Source organism: Trichechus manatus, unplaced genomic scaffold, assembly GCF_000243295.1.
Source record: "Trichechus manatus latirostris isolate Lorelei unplaced genomic scaffold, TriManLat1.0 scaffold00030, whole genome shotgun sequence".
NCBI classification, from domain to species: domain Eukaryota; kingdom Metazoa; phylum Chordata; class Mammalia; order Sirenia; family Trichechidae; genus Trichechus; species Trichechus manatus.
Window position 1 is genome coordinate 4,579,247 of NW_004443966.1, and position 19,198 is coordinate 4,598,444.

The 19,198-nt window shown below is 37.6% G+C and overlaps 1 protein-coding gene across 6 annotated transcripts in view; it reads right to left on the reverse strand.

The window, feature by feature from the left end:
* The window catches only part of SLTM (SAFB like transcription modulator), a 40,949-nt gene that overhangs the window by 11,956 nt on the left and 9,795 nt on the right, over positions 1–19,198 (reverse strand). The window contains exons 3-12 of one of the 6 annotated variants that reach the window (XM_004374615.2): positions 16,199–16,263; positions 13,206–13,403; positions 12,261–12,308; positions 7,325–7,352; positions 5,528–5,942; positions 4,880–4,929; positions 2,601–2,719; positions 615–764; positions 402–505; positions 136–302 (exon numbers count right to left, since the gene is read on the reverse strand). In XM_004374615.2, coding sequence (XP_004374672.1) covers positions 136–302; positions 402–505; positions 615–764; positions 2,601–2,719; positions 4,880–4,929; positions 5,528–5,942; positions 7,325–7,352; positions 12,261–12,308; positions 13,206–13,403; positions 16,199–16,263 — 1,344 coding nt within the window. Of the gene's footprint in view, positions 1–135; positions 303–401; positions 506–614; positions 765–2,600; positions 2,720–4,879; positions 4,930–5,527; positions 5,997–7,324; positions 7,353–12,260; positions 12,309–13,205; positions 13,404–16,198; positions 16,264–19,198 lie in introns of all 6 variants that reach the window. The other 5 variants (XM_004374614.2, XM_023729686.1, XM_023729684.1 and 2 more) reach the window with 5 other exon arrangements.

Below are 19,198 nucleotides of genomic sequence, written 5' to 3' on the forward strand. Positions count from 1 at the left end.
TTTCTACCACGGTGACACCTAACAACAAAGTTTAATAGCAATCAGGAGTATCATCTCAGGATTTCCCTTCCACTGTAAAAACTGCCATAGTAAAATGCATTAGAAAGGGATTGAGAAGGAAGATACATAGCATACTTATTCGCTTCTTTTCTTCACTTTTTTTAATCGATTCTGAAGTCTGGCCACTTGATCCATTATCATTCTTCTCGTCTTTACCTTCTATTTTCTTAGTATCCTTGTTCTCTTTTTTGTCAGACTTCTCAGATGACCTTTTATCTTCTTTTTTGACAGATGCTTGTGTCCTAACCACACCACCCCACACAAGAGAACAGCAGCGTGAGAACTACTTCATTAATGTACATAAAAGTCTTTCATTTATTTATCCAAAAGGAAGACCTTACTTGCTATTTCTGTCACTTGTATTTGTTTTGTCCCCAGAGCTTCTTGAACTACTCTTTTCATCGCTTTCTTTCTTTAAGTCTTTCTTAGAAGGATCCCCTTTAACCTGAAAGGGAAAACCCAGGAAAAAAATTCTGTAAGTTTTCAAGTTAAAAGTATGTTGATGGCAGAAAATTTTCAAAACCTCCCTTTTATAAACAGTTAAGCAAGCTTACTTTTTCAACAGAAATCAACTGCCCGTGCAGTTCAGTGCGATGAAGGTGTGCGATACATCTGGACACTTCTGTGCTGGAAGACATAGTTACAATGCCATAGCATTTGGCCCCAGGACTTCGAGCATTTGTAACTACCTTTGCACTCAGAACCTATAAAATGAGATTTTAGAAAGTTTTATAATTTTATATCCACACACACTTCCAAATAGATGAAACTTCACAACTGAAACTATTCAAGTTAAAGACTATCGTCAAGGGTACATAACTCGAGGATAAAGGACAAATTCGGGCTATTTGCTATTGTTTCATATTCTTGCCTTCACCATTTATCCTGTCCACAAGGACTTGGTAAAATACTCAGGAAGAACAATGTCATCAACGTTTTCTTCTTCAAGTATCAGGTCAACGTACGATCAGCCACATCGATGAAGTAATAACGGCGCGTTAGCGAAAGCAAAGGATACTCTTCTCCGTGGGATTTGGACCAACGTTTCCCTACCACAGGCCCACCCCAAATCTCTTCAAGGAGAAACAAGATCGGTTTCTCGGTCACTTACAGATGAGTGAATAACAGGCTCCTGTAACGAGGCACTTTACAAGAAACTTTAAAAATGAGTAAAGGACCAGCCACATATAAAAAGCAGCCGTAAAAAGACACCCTAAAAGTTGAGCGCATACACTGTCAATCTAGGCTTTTAAATTTATATCAATGAAGAAGTGACGAATATTTTAATCCGACTAGATGTGTAGTTAAGAGAGAAAGCAGGGACGGGTTTAAGTGTGAGAAGAAGAACAGACACAGTGCCAGAAGGAGACAGACAGACAGTCATCTGAGGAGGTTCGACAGTGCGGGCAGCTCGGATTGATCAGCTCTCATGTAAACCCTGAGAAAGACTGACGTGCTCCACAGCACTAAAATTTCCAAGCCCAACGTCTTGTTATCAAGTGAAAAGCATCCTTATCGACTTTTAGGCTCAATAAACACTAACATTAAAGTACTGTTTTTGCATTGCTAACAATGCAGTATTGAAAACTGAATAAAAAAACATGCTACCGCTGGCCGTGGGGCTACAACTCTCACTGTCTCGTCTGACAGCACAGGCAACACCTAATGCTCACTGCTCCGCAGGGTTTCCAAGGAGCAGCTGGTGGATTCCAACTGCCGACCTTCTGATTAGCAGCCAAGCTCTTAACCACTGTGCCACCAGGGCTCCAAGTAAGGAAAAACAAACAAAAACAACCTCCTAAACTCAACATAAAGATTTCTGTTAATGGTTATTTACCAGTACTGATCATTAATAAACATCTGAAAGCCTATTCTGTGGACACAAAGCTACAGTAGATAAGGTCCCTACCATCAGAGAGTAGATTAAATATGACATCTATTAAAAACTAACATTTAAGTAGAAAGCAGTGAGTGCCTGCAGGGATACAGATCAGTGGGAATTCAAGCCAACAGTTATTAACTGAAGAGTCTTTGACTGTTTCTTCTCTTCCTTTTAGGACTCCCCTTACATGTCAGAGCCTTTTCTGATCTGATCACGGGAAAGCCTCCCTTCTTCTCTCTCTTAGCACCCAGCTCTTTCTTCATAGCACTTCACAGCACGTATCAGAAGTCAACCTATATTTTCCAGGCTGACCAAATCAGCCTCTGCAATGTGCTAGACCCCAAACTAGGGGCTGGAAAAATCAAGATAAATGTGATGAATGAGACTCAGTCCTTGCCTTAAATGGGCTCAAAATATAAGCTTTGAATTACAAAGATCCTTAGGGCTCAGAACGAGATCAGATGATGAAACTCACCACTCCCACAGATCAATTAACAATCCTATGACACATAAGAAATTACAAGATATTTATATAATACTGTCTTTAATACAATTTATCTGAAACATCATTACCAGACTTAGGTGTTCAAAATATACAGAGATCCCTAGTTAAAATGCAGATACCAGAAAGATGGGTAAAAAGGTAAAAAGAACGTACCTTTCCATATTTGCCAAAGAGGTTCTTCAAATCAGCAGCTTTGGTATTAGAAGACAGTCCACTAACCCAGATATTTTTTGTTGAGCTTCCACTGCTACCACTAGTACTACTTGAACTTCCTAGAACAGATTTAATATCAGATGTGTAAGTACCTTAATCAGAATTGTTTGCAAAATTATGAGGGTCACATTCTTTCAGAACTATAAAATCCTTTCATTTAATTTTGAGAGCATCATCACACTACCTTACTATATCAAAAGCCTATGAATCTGCTAGTATTCGAATCAAACACTATAACAGAAAAAGCAACTAATTTGGACACAAATTTGAAAACCTGTACACTTCCAATTGCATGAGTTTTAAGTCAAAGGGGATAAAAAAAAAAAAAAATCAATGACATGTCTTAGACTTTTGCTGTTAGGTTTAATAATTTATGTTCCACCACTGCACTGAGTACAGCCAACCCAGCTGCAGTCATCTAGAAATGATCACCCAGCTTTAATTATCTACGTCTGTTGTAGGCTTTAAACCCTGAGAAACTGGATAGTGGAAGAGGGATTAAGCAGAGTAAGGGATAAATGGTTTTCAATAATTTAGATGGTTAATAACAAAGACTAACCAACCAGCTCATCTTCGTTCTCTAGCAGAGAAAGGGTACAAGAAAATGGGAATTACATGCAGTTAGAGAACTCTGGATTCAATACAAGGTAATCTTCTTAAACAAAATAATTATAAGACAGAAGATCAGAGATCCTGAAATCCTTTAGAATAGGTAGGTAAATCATTTCATGCACAAATCACAGTTTCACACACACTTAGATGTCATTTCTTAGGAAATGGGCCTAATCAGTCACCGTTCAGTGCTTTCTTCAAAGGCACTGCTGTAAACAGCAATTTTTACTCACTTGACTTTATTTAGAAAACAATTCTTACCCACTTATGAGAAATAGTATATAAACAATTAAAAGTAATAATTTTTATAATTTTAGGTTATTGTATGTAGAAAGAGTAAAATGCTCAATGCATTAATAAATTATACGCCAAGGCGGTTAACAGTCGAAAACTACAGTGTAAACTGAAGGGAGGAGGAGACAACATCTGCCTGACTCAAAAATTTTAAATATTAATGGTTGATGATTGTCTGTTCTTAAGAAATGCATTTATCAAAGGATCTGTTTTACTTTATGGAAGGTTAATTTAAAGTTTATGTATCTTTTTTATGTTACCAGTAACTTTTGAGCCCACGTACTTTTCAAAACAGGGAAAAAAAAAAGTTTTTTAATAATACGAAAAAGGTAATATTTAACAAAGACTACTAAAGATCTGAATTTAAAGGATAATAAGAATAAATTCACTGTGTTTTATCAATTAACCACATATGTAAGGGAAATGGGTATTGCAATTACTTGTCAACTGCTAAATCAATTACTAAAAGTTCCAACTATTAAAATATACCAACAAAATATACTTAATAAACCATAAAAGACATATAACAATCTTTAGAGACTCAAGAGATATTTTAGGACTTTGTAGTACCTGAATGGTATGCTTTTCCCTTAAAATGCTTTTTTGAAAATCAAAACATACTTTTCAAGTAGAGAATTAGAGAGTGTATGTACAAGATGAAACTACAGTTCCTGGCCGTGAGACAAGCAGACTTCTCAACAGCAAAGAATAATCAAACAATGCATCTTTAAACAAAGTAAGTCAAATTAGGAAGTAAATGCTGAAGAATTAATACACTGTATACTGGGTACATTAACAGAACTGTGCCCAGCTTTATGGAATAAAAAAGTAAAACCAAATGTTACCGACTGGTTTTCTTTTAAATACTAGACTCCACAAATACACACATGTATTGTTTATAGCACATTTCCTATCAGACAGAACAGGGAAAATACTGTGATGGTATGTAGTGGTTACAAATGGCTGCAACTGAAGATAAAATACTTCTGAAACTATAATGTCAAAAAATAACGTTTCTATTATATTATTTCAATACAGTTGTTTAGAACACAATAGATAAGTGTACCCAGCAAATGGACTGTTAGCATACACTAATTTACAAATTAAGTAATTGAAGAGTAATGCTTCAATCACAATTAGAAATTACAGTAATCCATTTAACTCCACAGTTTACACAAAAGGTCATCCAAAGTTTTTAGCCTGTCAACCAAATTTTTAAGGTCTACATGTCAAAGGAAACACCTGGAAATTATTACTTTTTAATGAAACTATGAAATGTTACCACTGAAATAAACAGGAAAACAATCCATTACCTTTGTCATCTTTGGATGATGTCTTGCTGTCTTTAGATTCCTTTGAGGAGCTAAAGAAGCAAATCACCAGAAGAAAATTGAAAACAAAAAACAAAAGAACAAAAATCGAACAGTTTGATATTGACTGTATTTCAAACTAGTGCTATTTATACACATTAACAAGTCCAAAGGGCTAGATCAGGTTATTTGAACAAACGACTCCCTTAGGGTTCTTGCACTGATTCTCCCCAAGATGCCTGAAGATCTAGATTTTCTGACAATTCTATTCAGTGGATATATGGCCATCTTCTCCAGATTTCAGGACTGGGACTTGACTTCATTTTGTGTTCTTAGAACTGATAGTTGTTCATTAACCATCACCACAAGGATTTTTAAAAATAAAACAAAAAATCGTCAATTAAAAAAAAAAAAAACAAAAAAAAACCCAAATATATGCCGACAATTCGACAATGCAATCAGTAGGACACACTGCATATTATGAAGATCTTGAAAATTTTTTTAAGTAACTTATGACGGTCAAAAATATTATAGGCAGGATCATAAGATACTAATTACTGTACATGGTCTTGAAGCCACCCCCTTAATGCAGAGTGATCTTATTGAATGCTGGAATTCAGTATCGTAAAGAACTGACATAGAAAAACAAACCTCTTTGCTTGACCAGAGGCCCCAGTAGACGAGGGCCCTTTCTTCAAAGAATCCTTTTCTTTGTCTCCAGATTCTGCTTTCTTAGAACTTTCTCTGGCTTCCTTCTCGACAGGATCGCCCTTCAGGCAGTCTTCCTTCTTACCATCTTTATGGTTCGCATTCATCTCATAATCCTTGCTTTCCTTCTCCGGGCTCTGTGCAATGGCGTCCGGCCCATCTTTGGGCTTACTTGCTTCAGAATCTGTAATTTTCACATTTTTACCTGTTTCTAGGAGGTCATCACCATCAAAATCCAGAGTGATGGCATCTTCAGCCTGGATTGTGACCGAGATGTTGTCATCCTCAGCTTCTTTCCCAGTCGTGTTAGCTTCCATCTCTTCGTGAGCTGTGTGATCAGCCTCAGCTAGGCTCCCTTCTGAAGGAAGAGGTTTAGATACTTCTTGTGTATCATCACCAGAACCTGCCATATCTAAGAGGATTTAACAGGAATAAATACGGCAAAACAAGAAGTTTAAACAAGGTCATATTCATAAGCTAAAATAGGACCTAGAAAATATAAAGCCAGTTATTAGCACTGATGGAAGATTAGGAGAAAAAAAAACACAAGGGTATTAACTAACACCAACAATCCTTTACCCAGGATCACTTATTCTTCATGGGGAAAATGATCTCTACATACAAATACCAAACAACAACAGTGAGAACATGGCTCCATCCTGACGATACCAGGTCTTCATTTCTGGTTGTAAGTTAATGGCATATGGGAGATTTTTTCCTCCATGGGAGTGACAAATGTGCAGATTTGTTATTCAATGTTCGAAACATCTTGGGATTTAACCCTTGTGACCTTCAGAACGCCCATGGTGACTTCTTGAAAGGTCACAGTCTGAGGCTATCAGTCAGTCTTCAAAGTATTTCAGGGCCCCATCTCTTTAGCTCTTCTTAGTCAATTCCTGGGGAGTCCAGAATCATATGGAAAACTGCTACAGAAGGCTCCAAAGATGGCCTGATCCATAATGTTCAGGAAATCGGTTATTTCCAGTCTTCACCTCGTCCAGTCAGTCCCACAGTTACCTTTTCAAAGGTGTCTTGCATTCCCCCAAAATAGAAAGGTTTCAGGCATGTGTGATTTTCAGTCAGTAGCTTCACTTCAGCATTGCTTCTAGGCTTTTTATTCTGCCTTGCTTAAAACCCTGCTCCACGTCCTTCCTACTCCAAAGGAGGCGGGGTCCTTTGACTTCTGTCCAAGAACTCTCCACACCCTCACACTGACCACAGGCATTGCTCCTGTCGTCCCTGTAACTGTACTGGAGGACAGCTCCCTAAGCTATGAAAACTCGCAGAAGACTCTGCAGGAAGCTTCTCTAAGCAGCAGACACAATGTCAGCTTTCTGGTGATACACCATTTTTAGGACTAGTAAAATTCACTATCCGTCATACACTAGGACACAATAAGCACGTACGAGTTACTGCAGTGCCAGTCTTAAATACCTGATCAACTTACCATTTGCTAGAAAGTATTTAAAAAACAAAATTAAAACTGGGTTAACTAAAAAATGGCATTGTCCACTACAGTAACTGATATGTACTAAGTCAGAACATATCTTAAGTGTTCAAAAAAATTAAAACTAATTGAAAATTAAAATCAAGGTGCTAACTTAATTCACTAAATTGATAAATTTGAAAGTAAACCTATTTCAAAAATAAGATTTCAAATAAGGAATGCTTTATTTTGACATGGTTTACTATTTTTCTATATGTCAGTAATTTTTAAACTCTACTTAGCATCAAACATACCTTTCTCATTTTCTTCTTCCTCACCATCCTGAAATTCAAAGAATAGTCAAATGTAAAATGAATTCACATAAAATTGGACTTTAGTACTAGTACAGATTCAGTTCTGTTGGTAGATAATTCAATAATACTAATCGGTGATACCTATTACTAACGAATATATAGGATATTCCCATCAGAACCAGAGCCCATTTAGAGAGATGGGGCACATGCCTGGTATGTGCTATTTTAGACAAGAAATTGGCAAATCTGCCAATGAACAGACCAACAGTGAACTGTATTTATTTAGATTCAGTATTCAAAATTAGTTTATAGAACCCAAGTCTTATTCACATCAAAGAGCTGCCAATAAAAAGAATGACCTGATAATTTAATGTGACTTAAAGGTACTCTTAGACCATATTACTGAAAGTAGTACCAGCCTGTAGACACGCACTGCTGATAGCTTGAATGCTTATAATAAACAAACGCTCCATTTCAGGTGCCTCAAAAGTGAGAAGGACGACTAAGAGTAGTCAGTTTCAAATCATTCACTCTTTTTACCTATTAAAACTGAATTCATAGTTGCTGCATATACACTGATGGTCAGCCACTTTTCAAACAAGTAACCTACATATAAAAAATGCATTTTCATTTTAAAATATTTGATACCTTAACCTAATCTAAAGTTAAGAATGGGCCAGCTTGAAAACAGGAAGAATATCTCAAAGGAAAACTCTTTTTCATCCTACCAAGCAAATACTGCAAAACTCACTGGAGTAACCACACCAAAACAGACCTAACATTTTCCCAAATAGAAAACCATGAAAAATAAGCAAACTAATGTGCATTATAATCTCAGTAACTGAATTTTTTTTAGGGAATATTTTAATTTTCTAATTATAACTTTTAAAATGAAGGCAGAGTACAAGTAAATTGCTCTAAGTTGATGTGCTGTGATGCGACCACAAACAAAGTCTGAGACCACTGGTTCTCAAACGTGAGCTGGCATCAGAATGCCCTGGAGGGCTTGTCACAACACATACGGCTGTTTCTGATTCACAAGGTCTGGGGTGCGGCCTGACAATCTGCATTTCTAACAAGCTCCCGGGTGATATTGAGGCTGCCGGCCCAAGCACTACACTGGGAACTGCTGCCTTAGAGTGACAGCCGAGCGGGGACAGAAGAGTCAAAGCAAAACCTGCCTCTAAGCAACACCGGAAATGGCATGTGTACCTTACAGGACAATTAACTTCCTACGAAAGCATGCACTCCTCTAAAATGTCGAATATTCTACCCTGTACTCAAAAGTCATTTGGACAGCTATCATATTTCTAAAAAATCATTTGAAATGACTTGTTGACTTTAAGTTAACATATAAATGCCCCAATTAGACAAGGACTGATTGTTGCACACGCTCAAGTAACATAAACTAAACAAACAAAACACTATAAAAAAAACTAAGTCACCGTTGAGGAAGAAAAATGGGGTGCAAAGTTAAGTAAATCCTGCATTGAAGACAATGTAAATCCTATTAGTGCACATCAAAGTCCATTATATCGTACTCTAAGAATCTCTTAATAAATTATTGTACTGGAATTTAGTTTTAATCATGACATTTCTCATCTGTAACATCTGGAAAGGAAAATGCTTTAATTTGGGTGGGGAGGTAGGCAGTGGCAGCAGGGGAAGAATGAGTAATGTTCAGATTATCAATAAATCTTTATTTGGAAGGATAAATAAACTGTGAGTAGGACAAACGAACTTAAGAATACAACGTGCCTCTCCTCCATCTATCTGTGATGCCAGCAGCACACACACTACTTCCAAATTATTCTTTCAGAAATACAATGTTGATAAGTTCAAGAAAAAACATCCAAGTTATTTGCTATTGAAAAAGTAAAATTGAAAAAATACTATGATGTAAAAATTAAAATCCTTTCTGCTGCAGTCCTGACAATTAGAAATGTTAGTCCCAGGTGCTACAACAACCGCTGAGGTTTGTCTTACTTTGCTTGAGAGTTCTGAGATACTTGGCCTGATTTATTCATTACTAAAGTTCCTCGAAGGAGTGGTTACGCCAGCTTTATTACACACACCTAACTGCCCCTAGGAAAAGGGTCTGACCCAGCTTCCAGGAAACAAATTTGATTACAAGGGGGGTGAAGCATAAAAACAACTTGGGTTAGGAGAAAAGATGAACCACATACAGGTGTACCCTGTTTTACCAACTGAGAAGTTGGTTTCACTAACGGAGAGGTTACAGGTTCGAGCACACCCAGAGGTGCCTCAGAAGAAAGGCCTCGCGATCTACTTCCGAAATACCAGCCACTGAAAACCCTATGGAGCACAGTTCAACTCTGACACACGTGGGATCGCCACGAGTCAAAATCGACTCAACAGCAACTGGGGTTTCTGTGCAGTAAACATGGCACTACTAAGCCTAAACCTACATATTCTTGCAATAAGGAAATAAACCAAGAAACACGACAAAGACAATGGGAAATTTCTCCTGTCTAAATGATACACATGCACACGTATGATATGCGCCTTATTTGAAAACAGTTCCTCCCCCATTAAAACAGATGTATTTTTAGAAGACAGCATATAATAAATAAGTAACAATATCCTTTTAAATTAACAAATTAGTAAAGCATCCTTTTAAATCAAGCACTTTAACTTCATCTTGAAAAATGTATTTCACGTAGGAAAATAAAGCAAATACTCAGTATCTATAAAGAAGGCACATTACTTGTGATGTTTATCTTTGTAGTGGGATCTACAGCCCTGAGTGAAACGCCAAGTCGTAGAAAAGCTATTGTATTTCTTTTTTCATCCTAGGAGTAGCAATGACTAGTAAGAAACTAAGACAAGCCTAAGACTCATTTTTCAGTTAACCAAGTGTTTACTACAGACACCCATTCTACCTCCTTCCCCTCGGCTGATCTTGTGATAATATGTACATGTATATACGCTGAGTAAGAAGATCTCTTCTGGAAGGCCTCCTTTTCCCTGACTTGTATGTAAACACTGTATTTAGCCTGACTGGTTTAAAATAAACCTTCAAAACAACCTTAAACCACCAACTGCCTGCTTTGTAGCTGGCAATATGCCTAACAGTGGGAAATACAATGCCCAGCACGTAATAAGCGCTCAATAAATAGTGCTGAATGCCTTTCCTGGATGACTGTAGTGTGAGACACACGGCTGTCTTCAGCTGGTGGGAGTGAACCAACTGCTTGTTCTTCTGTCTCTGGAGGGCTTAACTGCAGCACTGTGTAAACGGAATTCGGAAAACACCACTTACTAGTATGGGATTAGTTAGTGCAAATACCAGAGTGGGCATCATGAGACCGAGGTGTTTATCCTCTCCTCCCCCTGGAACACTTCCACTCTACAGTAGGTCATCTGTTTAGGGGAATCTCACTTATAGAACACAGATAACGTGTGAGCTGTATAGGCTACGCATGTCAAGGACTAAATGAGTTAATAGAAGTAACAAGTACTCTGAAAACAGTAAGCCACTGGATAAGGTAGCAGAGACAGCTTTATGGAGGACACGGAGTAAATCTGGCTTTGAGAGGTATATAGACTCCACAGGACAAAGGGAAGGGCCTTCAAGTTAGCGAGACATCAGGGACAAAGGCAAGTAGAAAAAGGAATACACATGGTGTCGTCATAGAAGACTGAAGAGATTCTCTGGACTAGAGGAGATTTTAAAGAACTAATCCTTCAGCAATTTAGAACACAGTAAAGAAAAATTTACAGAAAATTCTCTAACAAGAAGTGGTACCTTCAAGCTGGTAAAACAATGCTGCAAGTAAGCCCTTACTACACATGCGCTTCCTGCCAGAATGTATATTTACTCCTCACATCAGTCTAGCAAAGAGAAATTACCAGGTTCACTTTATAGACATTGAGACTAACTGAACCTGCCCAAAGTCACGACGTTGGAATTAACTAACAAAAGCACAATGTCAGGCAAATTCTATCTAGTATAACAAACTGCGCAGCAGCTGAAGCCTAAAGACTAAGATTTAAGCTTCAAGTCAAAGCTTTAAATAGATAAATCCCTATAGAAATACGTTGTCTGTTTACACATTTTTTTTAAGCAAGTAATAATGGCAGGATAAATCATGGAATTTTAAAAAGGTTACCACTGTGGGGGATGGCAGGGAACTGGGTGGAAGAGACTTTTTTGAACACATCTTGTTTTGCATCTCTGACTTTGGAACCACGTAAATATTTTTAAAAATTTAAAATTAGATTGAATGTTTTAACCTTTAATTTTGAAATAATTATAGGCAAATGATGAGGAGTTCTTGGCTACAGATAAAAGAAAAAGATAAATTTTTTTTTAAAAAAAGCAGAACCCTGCAGAAACTGAACTATAAATGTGTTTATATCAGTAAGCCATGTTTTAAAATGTACACTATTTGATATGTGACCTAACATATACCAAAAAAAATTTTATCACACATATTGAAGAGTAGTCATTGTCTACAGACACACCCCCCCAAGACAGCAACTAAATTTCTAGAATAGAGATTTTTATCATTTTTACACTATGCCCACCCTAGGAGTGTTAAATAAACAAAAATTTTAAATAAAGCTTTGAAAAGGATATTAGTACTTTTAAATGATTTATTTTAAACCAAAAAGGAAAAAAATCAAGGAGAATGCAAAAGATTGATAATCAAGAGTTACATTTTACAGAAAAGATAGGCTGTTTTTATTTTTATTCTGGAAGTGACAAGAACCTCATTTTAATAACTGCCAATTAATTTGCAGCAACAGAAATTTTAGCTCCAGCAGTTTAAGTACTGGGTATATACCACATAAATATCTCAATATGAAATTTAAGATAGTTTTATTAAAGAATTATGAAGTCAAACCAAGATTTCTTTTCCAAGCCCTTCCCCCCACAAAATCACACTCATAGAACTAAAGGTAAACTTACTTGGGCTGTTAGAAAGGTATCATCTTCACCTTCTTGAGCTCCAATTTCCTAAGTAAAAGGGTATACAATAGCTTTGCTTTACAAAATGTCTGGTAATATCAACATGCTTTCATGCTTATACCTGACTATGATTGGCTTCAGGTTCTATACAGCGCCTACGGGAACTAAACCAATGCTGAATAGTTCAGGCCATATTCTTTATGCCAATATGAAAAATCAGTCACAGTGCTAGAGAATTAGAAAACTCTCTTTCTGGACCCCTCATTAAGGAGGCTAGGTAAGGGAAGGGTTTTAAGCATAAATACCAACAGTATGGACACTGACTCCTTATTCCGTTGGTATTCTTAAGATGTACTACAGTCCTCCAAAAGAGGACAATGGTCTACTTTATTCAAAGAAAATATATGAAAAATTATATGCTTTAAAATTAAACTTTAATAGACAATTTCCCACCCTCAATAATAACCAAACAAATGCAAATTAAAGCAACCACTTATACTTACTAAAGTAGCAAAGTGGGGGGAGCTACCACCAGGTAACACTGGTGAGGTCAGAGTAAAATTGGTGCACTCATTCACAATGGGGTAGGAAAAAGCTTAAATGGCCAAAATTAGAAAAGTGGCTCCTAGGCACACAGAAAACAGTCTAATAAATTAAGGTGCAACACAGAGAGACTGTGAAGCTACCATGATAGGCTATATGAAAACAGAATATAGAATAAAGAGCAACTTATGGCTAATCACCATGTAAAAATACACATAGTGGAAAATAAGAGGCAAAAATTAGAAAGGTCACCTTAGGTGGTAGGATTCTGGGTGATTTATAAATAACTTTAAAAAGTTATTTTTTAAATTCGGAGGCTGCCAAATTGAACTAGAGAAAATACTTTTTATTATTTAAAAACTTAATTTATCTGGGTCATGTTTTAAAAAACTGGCTAAAGACCTGACTTTCGATGTCCTCTTTTTCTATATCTTCTATTGCTTCTGCCTCTATTAATTCATGAGCAATCTTGTTCTCTTCTGCAGGAAGTAACTCCTTGGAATGCACATTCTCGTCTTCATTTTCTCCAAATTCTTCCGAGTCCTTTAATTCGTCACTTCCATCTTGTTCATGTGCCTCTTGATTCTCCAATTCACAGTCCTTTTAATGGTAAGAAAATTGGGTACAACTAGAGGCAAAGTAGTGTCGGCTATCCACCACATGTTTCTGGTAATTTATGAGTCAAAATGTTTGAAATTTTATCATATTTTGCTATTATCCCCACAGCTGAAGTTCAATAATTTTGTTACCTGACATATTAACTGTGTCTAATACAAAGGTCACGGAACCAGGCATCTGAGCTTCCCAACCTCTCACGCTGAAATACGCGTAACTGAACTGCTGCTACTGTGGATGCTCCAAGTTCCAGTTAGATTTCACCAGCCACCTTCTAGGAGCTGTGAAGACATGGCTTCAGAGAAATGACTTCATTTCTCCATGGGCTATAATTTAATTTCAAAGACACTGGCAGTCTTAACTATTATAACACAAAGTTTATTTCTAATTAATAATAAGGAATTCCCAACTATTACACTGAAGTCGGTTCTTGAAAAATATGAAAAAATTAATTTAAATTTATTTAGTTTAAAATCTACTACTGTCCACAACGCCAGTTAGGCAGGGGAACATTGGTCGGGATTGGATTTGCAAAGGAAGAAGGTCTGTTTACCTCTCAAAATTTACGGACATATGTTACTTCACTGGAAACAAAGAATTGCGGCAATCTGCTTAGTTTCCTCTTTAACTGCAAAATAGTCCTTTCTTCCTAATCTTATATAGTAAATCTAGCAGATTTAAGAAAAGATCTTTGGGTTAAAAAAAGAAAAAGGCAAGGGCATGACTATTAATTATTCATCACTGAACTGCACTGAAGAACAGAAATTCCTACTGAGGGCAGTGGGCACAGAGGAGGAGGGTGGAGTGCTTGGGGAGCGCGGCGTCTCTGGGAAGGTAGGTTCCACCAGCCTGTCCACAGTAGGAGTAGGGGAATGTTGTCGGCTGAAGATGGAACAGGTAGTTGTAAAATGGTAGAACTGATGTAAAAAAGAAAAAAAAAAAAAAAAAGGGGCAAACCAAGGGACATCAGCAAAGACAAACTTCATCTATCAGGAAGTGCCCACTTTAACCACCCTTGTTTCTTATCCATGGAAGCAGCTCCTCGACTATTCAGACCCCTAAGCACTAGGTGATATTCACCCACCGCTACTGTATAAATCCCCAAATCGACGATCCTGGGAAACAAGGAGAATATATTCACTTAATTTTTATCAAATATCTCACATAGGCTGCTGTTTCCAAAGTGGAAAAAGAAACATAAAGAAGAAAATGATTTATTTAAATAAGACTTTTCTTTAAAGGCTCTTTTGCTCTTCTAGACACTGTGACCAGGTAACTTTTCCTCGATAACAGCACAAAGCATCTTTACAATACATTTAAGAGACAGTGTTACTGTTCTTCTAAGTAGAACTGTACATCCTGGTAACATTTTAACGAACTGAAGAGCTGAAAGAAAGTTAGACACTTGACAATTAAAAGGTTTTTTACTAAGCCACCATGTTTTTCCAGCTTATGGATAATTTTTGCTTAGTCATATTCTCACTAGTGAAATTAGAGAAAAGAACAAAGAAACAACGCTAACAGGAAGCACAGCACAGGATGAGAATACTGTCCTCAGGAGTTTATTACAAAGGCTCAGACAAAAGCTGACTACAGGCATGCGATCGTTCATTTCAATAGATCCACGGGGAAATAGTTCCTAAAATTACTCATTTCAGAGTTAACTACTCAACCAAACACTTCTTTCTCTCCACGACTGCCCTTGAAGTACAAGGTGCAAATGGTGGGGTGTGTGGTGTTCATGTGGGGGTGAGGTGGGGCAGGAGGAGAGGTAGGAAGTGGGAGAGATGAGTGGGTTACTAGACATGAGTCAACTCCACGGTGAAGTTCACAGACATTCAGAGATGTTACCACAATATGGACATAGAACAAGGGGCCCTTGTGGCGCAGTGGTTAAAGTGCACGGCTCTAACGGAAAGGTCAGTGGTTCAAACCCACCAGCTGCTCCATGGGAGAAAGATGTGGTGGTCTGATTTCGTAAAGATTTACAGCCTTGGAAATCCTATGGGGCAGTTCTACAGGGCCGCTATGAGTCAGAATTGAATCGACGGCAGTGGGTTTTTGTTTCCGTGTAAAGAGAATGGGGTATGTAGGGGCATAAATACACACACTTTAAGAGAAACTGTGCTCATTAAGTAATTCCTGAAAATGCCATAATACTTATGTCTTAAAGATCATTTAAGCAGATCGCTTTTCACTAAAATAAAACCAAAACAAACAAAAAACCCAACTACAATTAAAAATAACTACAGAACTGCCAAGACCTCAATTAAAACTACATACTGTATTTTTCTGGCTGGCCAGTTTTGAAGAATGTTCCTTCTCTGCCAAAACCAGACCTGGCTTAGTTATCTTTAAAAGGCAAAACACTTTCTTAATTTGATCTTTACCAAGCAGCAACCTAGCAACAGTTTTCTCTCATTTTGAGGACTACATTCATCCACGTTCTGTATATTATGTACAAAAGCTAAATGCAATGCAATTGATCCATTTACCAGTATCCCCATTCAGGAACTAGCATATCAATTGTCCCATTGCTATTCCCCTGTCCCCTATGTCTCAGATTTCTACATAAAGGCCTGGAAAGATCATTACTGTTAGCTTTATGTCTAACTAAAGATACAAAGTTATTTATTACATTTCTCAATTATGAGAGCTAATTAGATTTTACCTACACAAGTACTTCAGTATCTACTGTTGAAGTAAAATGCATGAAATTTAATCATGCAAATTACTAGGCTCAAAATAAAACACCTTAACCTAAGTAATTAACACTTTACCTTGGCAAAAGCATCATCTTCCACAGAAGCATCTCCACTCAACTCATCTGCTTCTTGTTTTTTACCTGCGAAAGAAGGAAAATGGGCTAACAACCAATATTTTATTACTTTAAGATCAAAAAACATTCAGAGAAGTTTACCCTGTGGTATCACTCTCCATATCCAAATCAGCTGACAAAGCTAACGCCGACTGCTTATAAACTACCTGGTCACAGCCATCCCAAACAAACAAAAGCTTTAAGAACAACGTCGTGCTGTCTCACTAAAGTAAGCTGTGCAAACAATTACTCTTAATCCTACATATGAACCCATCAGGAAACCCTGGTGGTGCAGTGGTTAAGAGATACGGCTGCCAACCAAAAGGTCGGCAGTTCGAATCCACCAAGTGCTCCTTGGAAACTCCATGGGGCAGTCCTACTCTGTCCTATGGGGTCGCTAAGAGTCGGAATCGACTCGACGGCAACAGGTTTGGGTTTTGGTTATGAACTCATCATCTTAACTGACTTAACATATAAGGTACGTTTTTCTTTATACCACTCAAATTTTCTATCTTTAATTCTCCCTGAAGCAGCACCTTTCAATGGTATTCTACTATCTGTATATATAACCAGACACCTGATAGCTAAATTCAAGACCCATATCCCCCAGAAAGCCTTCTCTAAGTTCTCCCCTTCAACAAGCTTTCTCTGAAATAAAATTATTCCTCTAATCTACACCTTACAATCCATTACTTGATTATATATTGCCTTAACTCTGTTTCAAATATATCTTGTCTTCCCATGTAGAGAAAAAATTCCATAAGCACAGCAACTATTTTTATGCTTGTTTCATATTTCTCCAAAAGCCTAAACAGTTCTGGGCACCTAATATAAAGACTGGTATAACTAACACAGCAAGAAGAAATCACTTCAGACTGAGAACTGTTAATGGCTGCCAGACAGACTACAGGCCTCTCCTGCCCCACCCTCATCTTCCAAAGTGTAAATTCCTGACTGGAACCAAAAGTCTGTTATGTTTTCAGACCAGTCCACAAAAACCTACTTAACAATCCATAATGTACCGGAAATGCTGATAAAAACATGGATCCTGGAACTCTAGCATTTAAAAAGAAACACTCGTTTCTTTTGAAACGTGATGCTTTTTCCTAAGGGCACCTAAGCGACCTCTTCCCCCCCACTTTGCCTGAAACAAGCACTGCCAAGTGTCGCTGCCTCCCTCAAATCCCAGAGGGCAGAGACATGGTTTAGCTGTAGGGCTGGCTACAAGTCTACTTCCCGTCTCCTAGTTTACTCACCAGCCCCTATCTCCCATCTACTCCCAACGCAAACCCATTTTAGTTAATTCTCTCTGGGAATGAGTGATGAACGCACAAAGAAGACACAGAGCCTTCCAGGCACGTGAAAATAATATTAAGAGTAGAGAGTTTTATAGGAGTAAAAGAAAATCCTCAGGGGACTGTAAGAAGCAAACAAGAAAAGAACGACAAATAGGACCGTGAAGACAGGTTAGTGTGGAGTTTGCTTCCTACTTACAATGTTTTTGCATTTTAGGGAAAACAGACATTTGTGGTTTCCAAGGCCCTGCCTAGATAAAACCTTTGTATCTCTCTAATTGTATAATTATCGTCATCATCCTCGTTACCACCAAATTCAAGTTGTCTATAAGAATTTTGCACATTTAAAGCAGCTTATCTGACTGTGGTGATGTTGCATGACACCGTGAACGTGATCAACGTTACTGCACACGTAAAAATGGTTACAATGAAAATGTTTCATTATATACATTTTACCACAATTAAAAAAAAACCTCTTATCTGATTATTTTACCCCAAAGTCTAAAATAAGAACTTACTACAAGGATAACACTAAGGAGGTCTGTTCATCATAAAGCATTTATTAGTATACCCTTTCATTCACTTTCTTCTTTAATATATTAATAAACACTTTATGATGAACAGGCCTTCTGTTCATCAAGGATTTCACTTTATTAGGGTCCACGATCAACGCCCACGGACACAGCAGTCAAGAAATCAAATGATGTACTGCACTGGGAAAGTCTGCTGCAAAAGATCTCTTCAAAGTGTCACAAAGCAACGATGTCATCTTGACGACAAAGGCGTGCCTGACCCAAGCCATGAAATTTTCCATCGCCTCATATACATGTGAAAGCCAGACAATGAATAAGGAAGAAAGAAGAACAACTGATGCATTTGAATTATGCTGTTGGCGAAGAATTTTAAATGTACCACTGACGGCCAGAAGAATCAACAAGTCTGTCTTGGAAGAAGTACAGCCAGAGTGCTCCTTGGAGATGAGGATGGTGAGACTTCATCTCATGTACTTTGGACATGTTATCAGGAGGGATCAGTCCCTGGAGAAGGACATCATGCTTGGTAAAGGAGAAGGTCAGAGAAAAAAGAAAGACCCTCGACAAGATGGATTGACACGGTGGCTGCTTGCAACAATGAACTCAAGCATAACAATGATTGAGATGTTGCAGAACCGGGCAGTGTCCTTCTGTCGTAAGCACGCTTGCTGTAAGTCGGAATCAACTTGAAGACACCAAACAACAGCAAAGAAAAAACTATACAGAGATGTTCCCTTCTTAAAAGAAGAAAACAGTACTGGATGGGGCAGAGCTCACTAAATTCTTCTACCTCCTTAAGAGAACTTTCTATAATGCAAAAACTTTAAAGATGCTATCTTTCGAGAAGAAAGAAGCCTTTTAAAAAATATAGGACCCCCTCCTTGGAAACCCTATGGGGCAGTTCTACTCTGTCCTATAGGGTCGCTATGAGTCGGAATCGACTCGTATCAACGGCAACAGGTTTGGGTTTTTTTTTTTTTTGGGGGGGGGTTTCCTCAAACACGCATATCACCAAATAACCTATAGATCAGAGCTTTTGGGGGAACTCCTTTGGATCATTTGCAACTATTTGCTCCTTACAATTATAAACTGCTTTATGATCTGCAAAGCATCTTTTTTAAAAAAACTGATTTT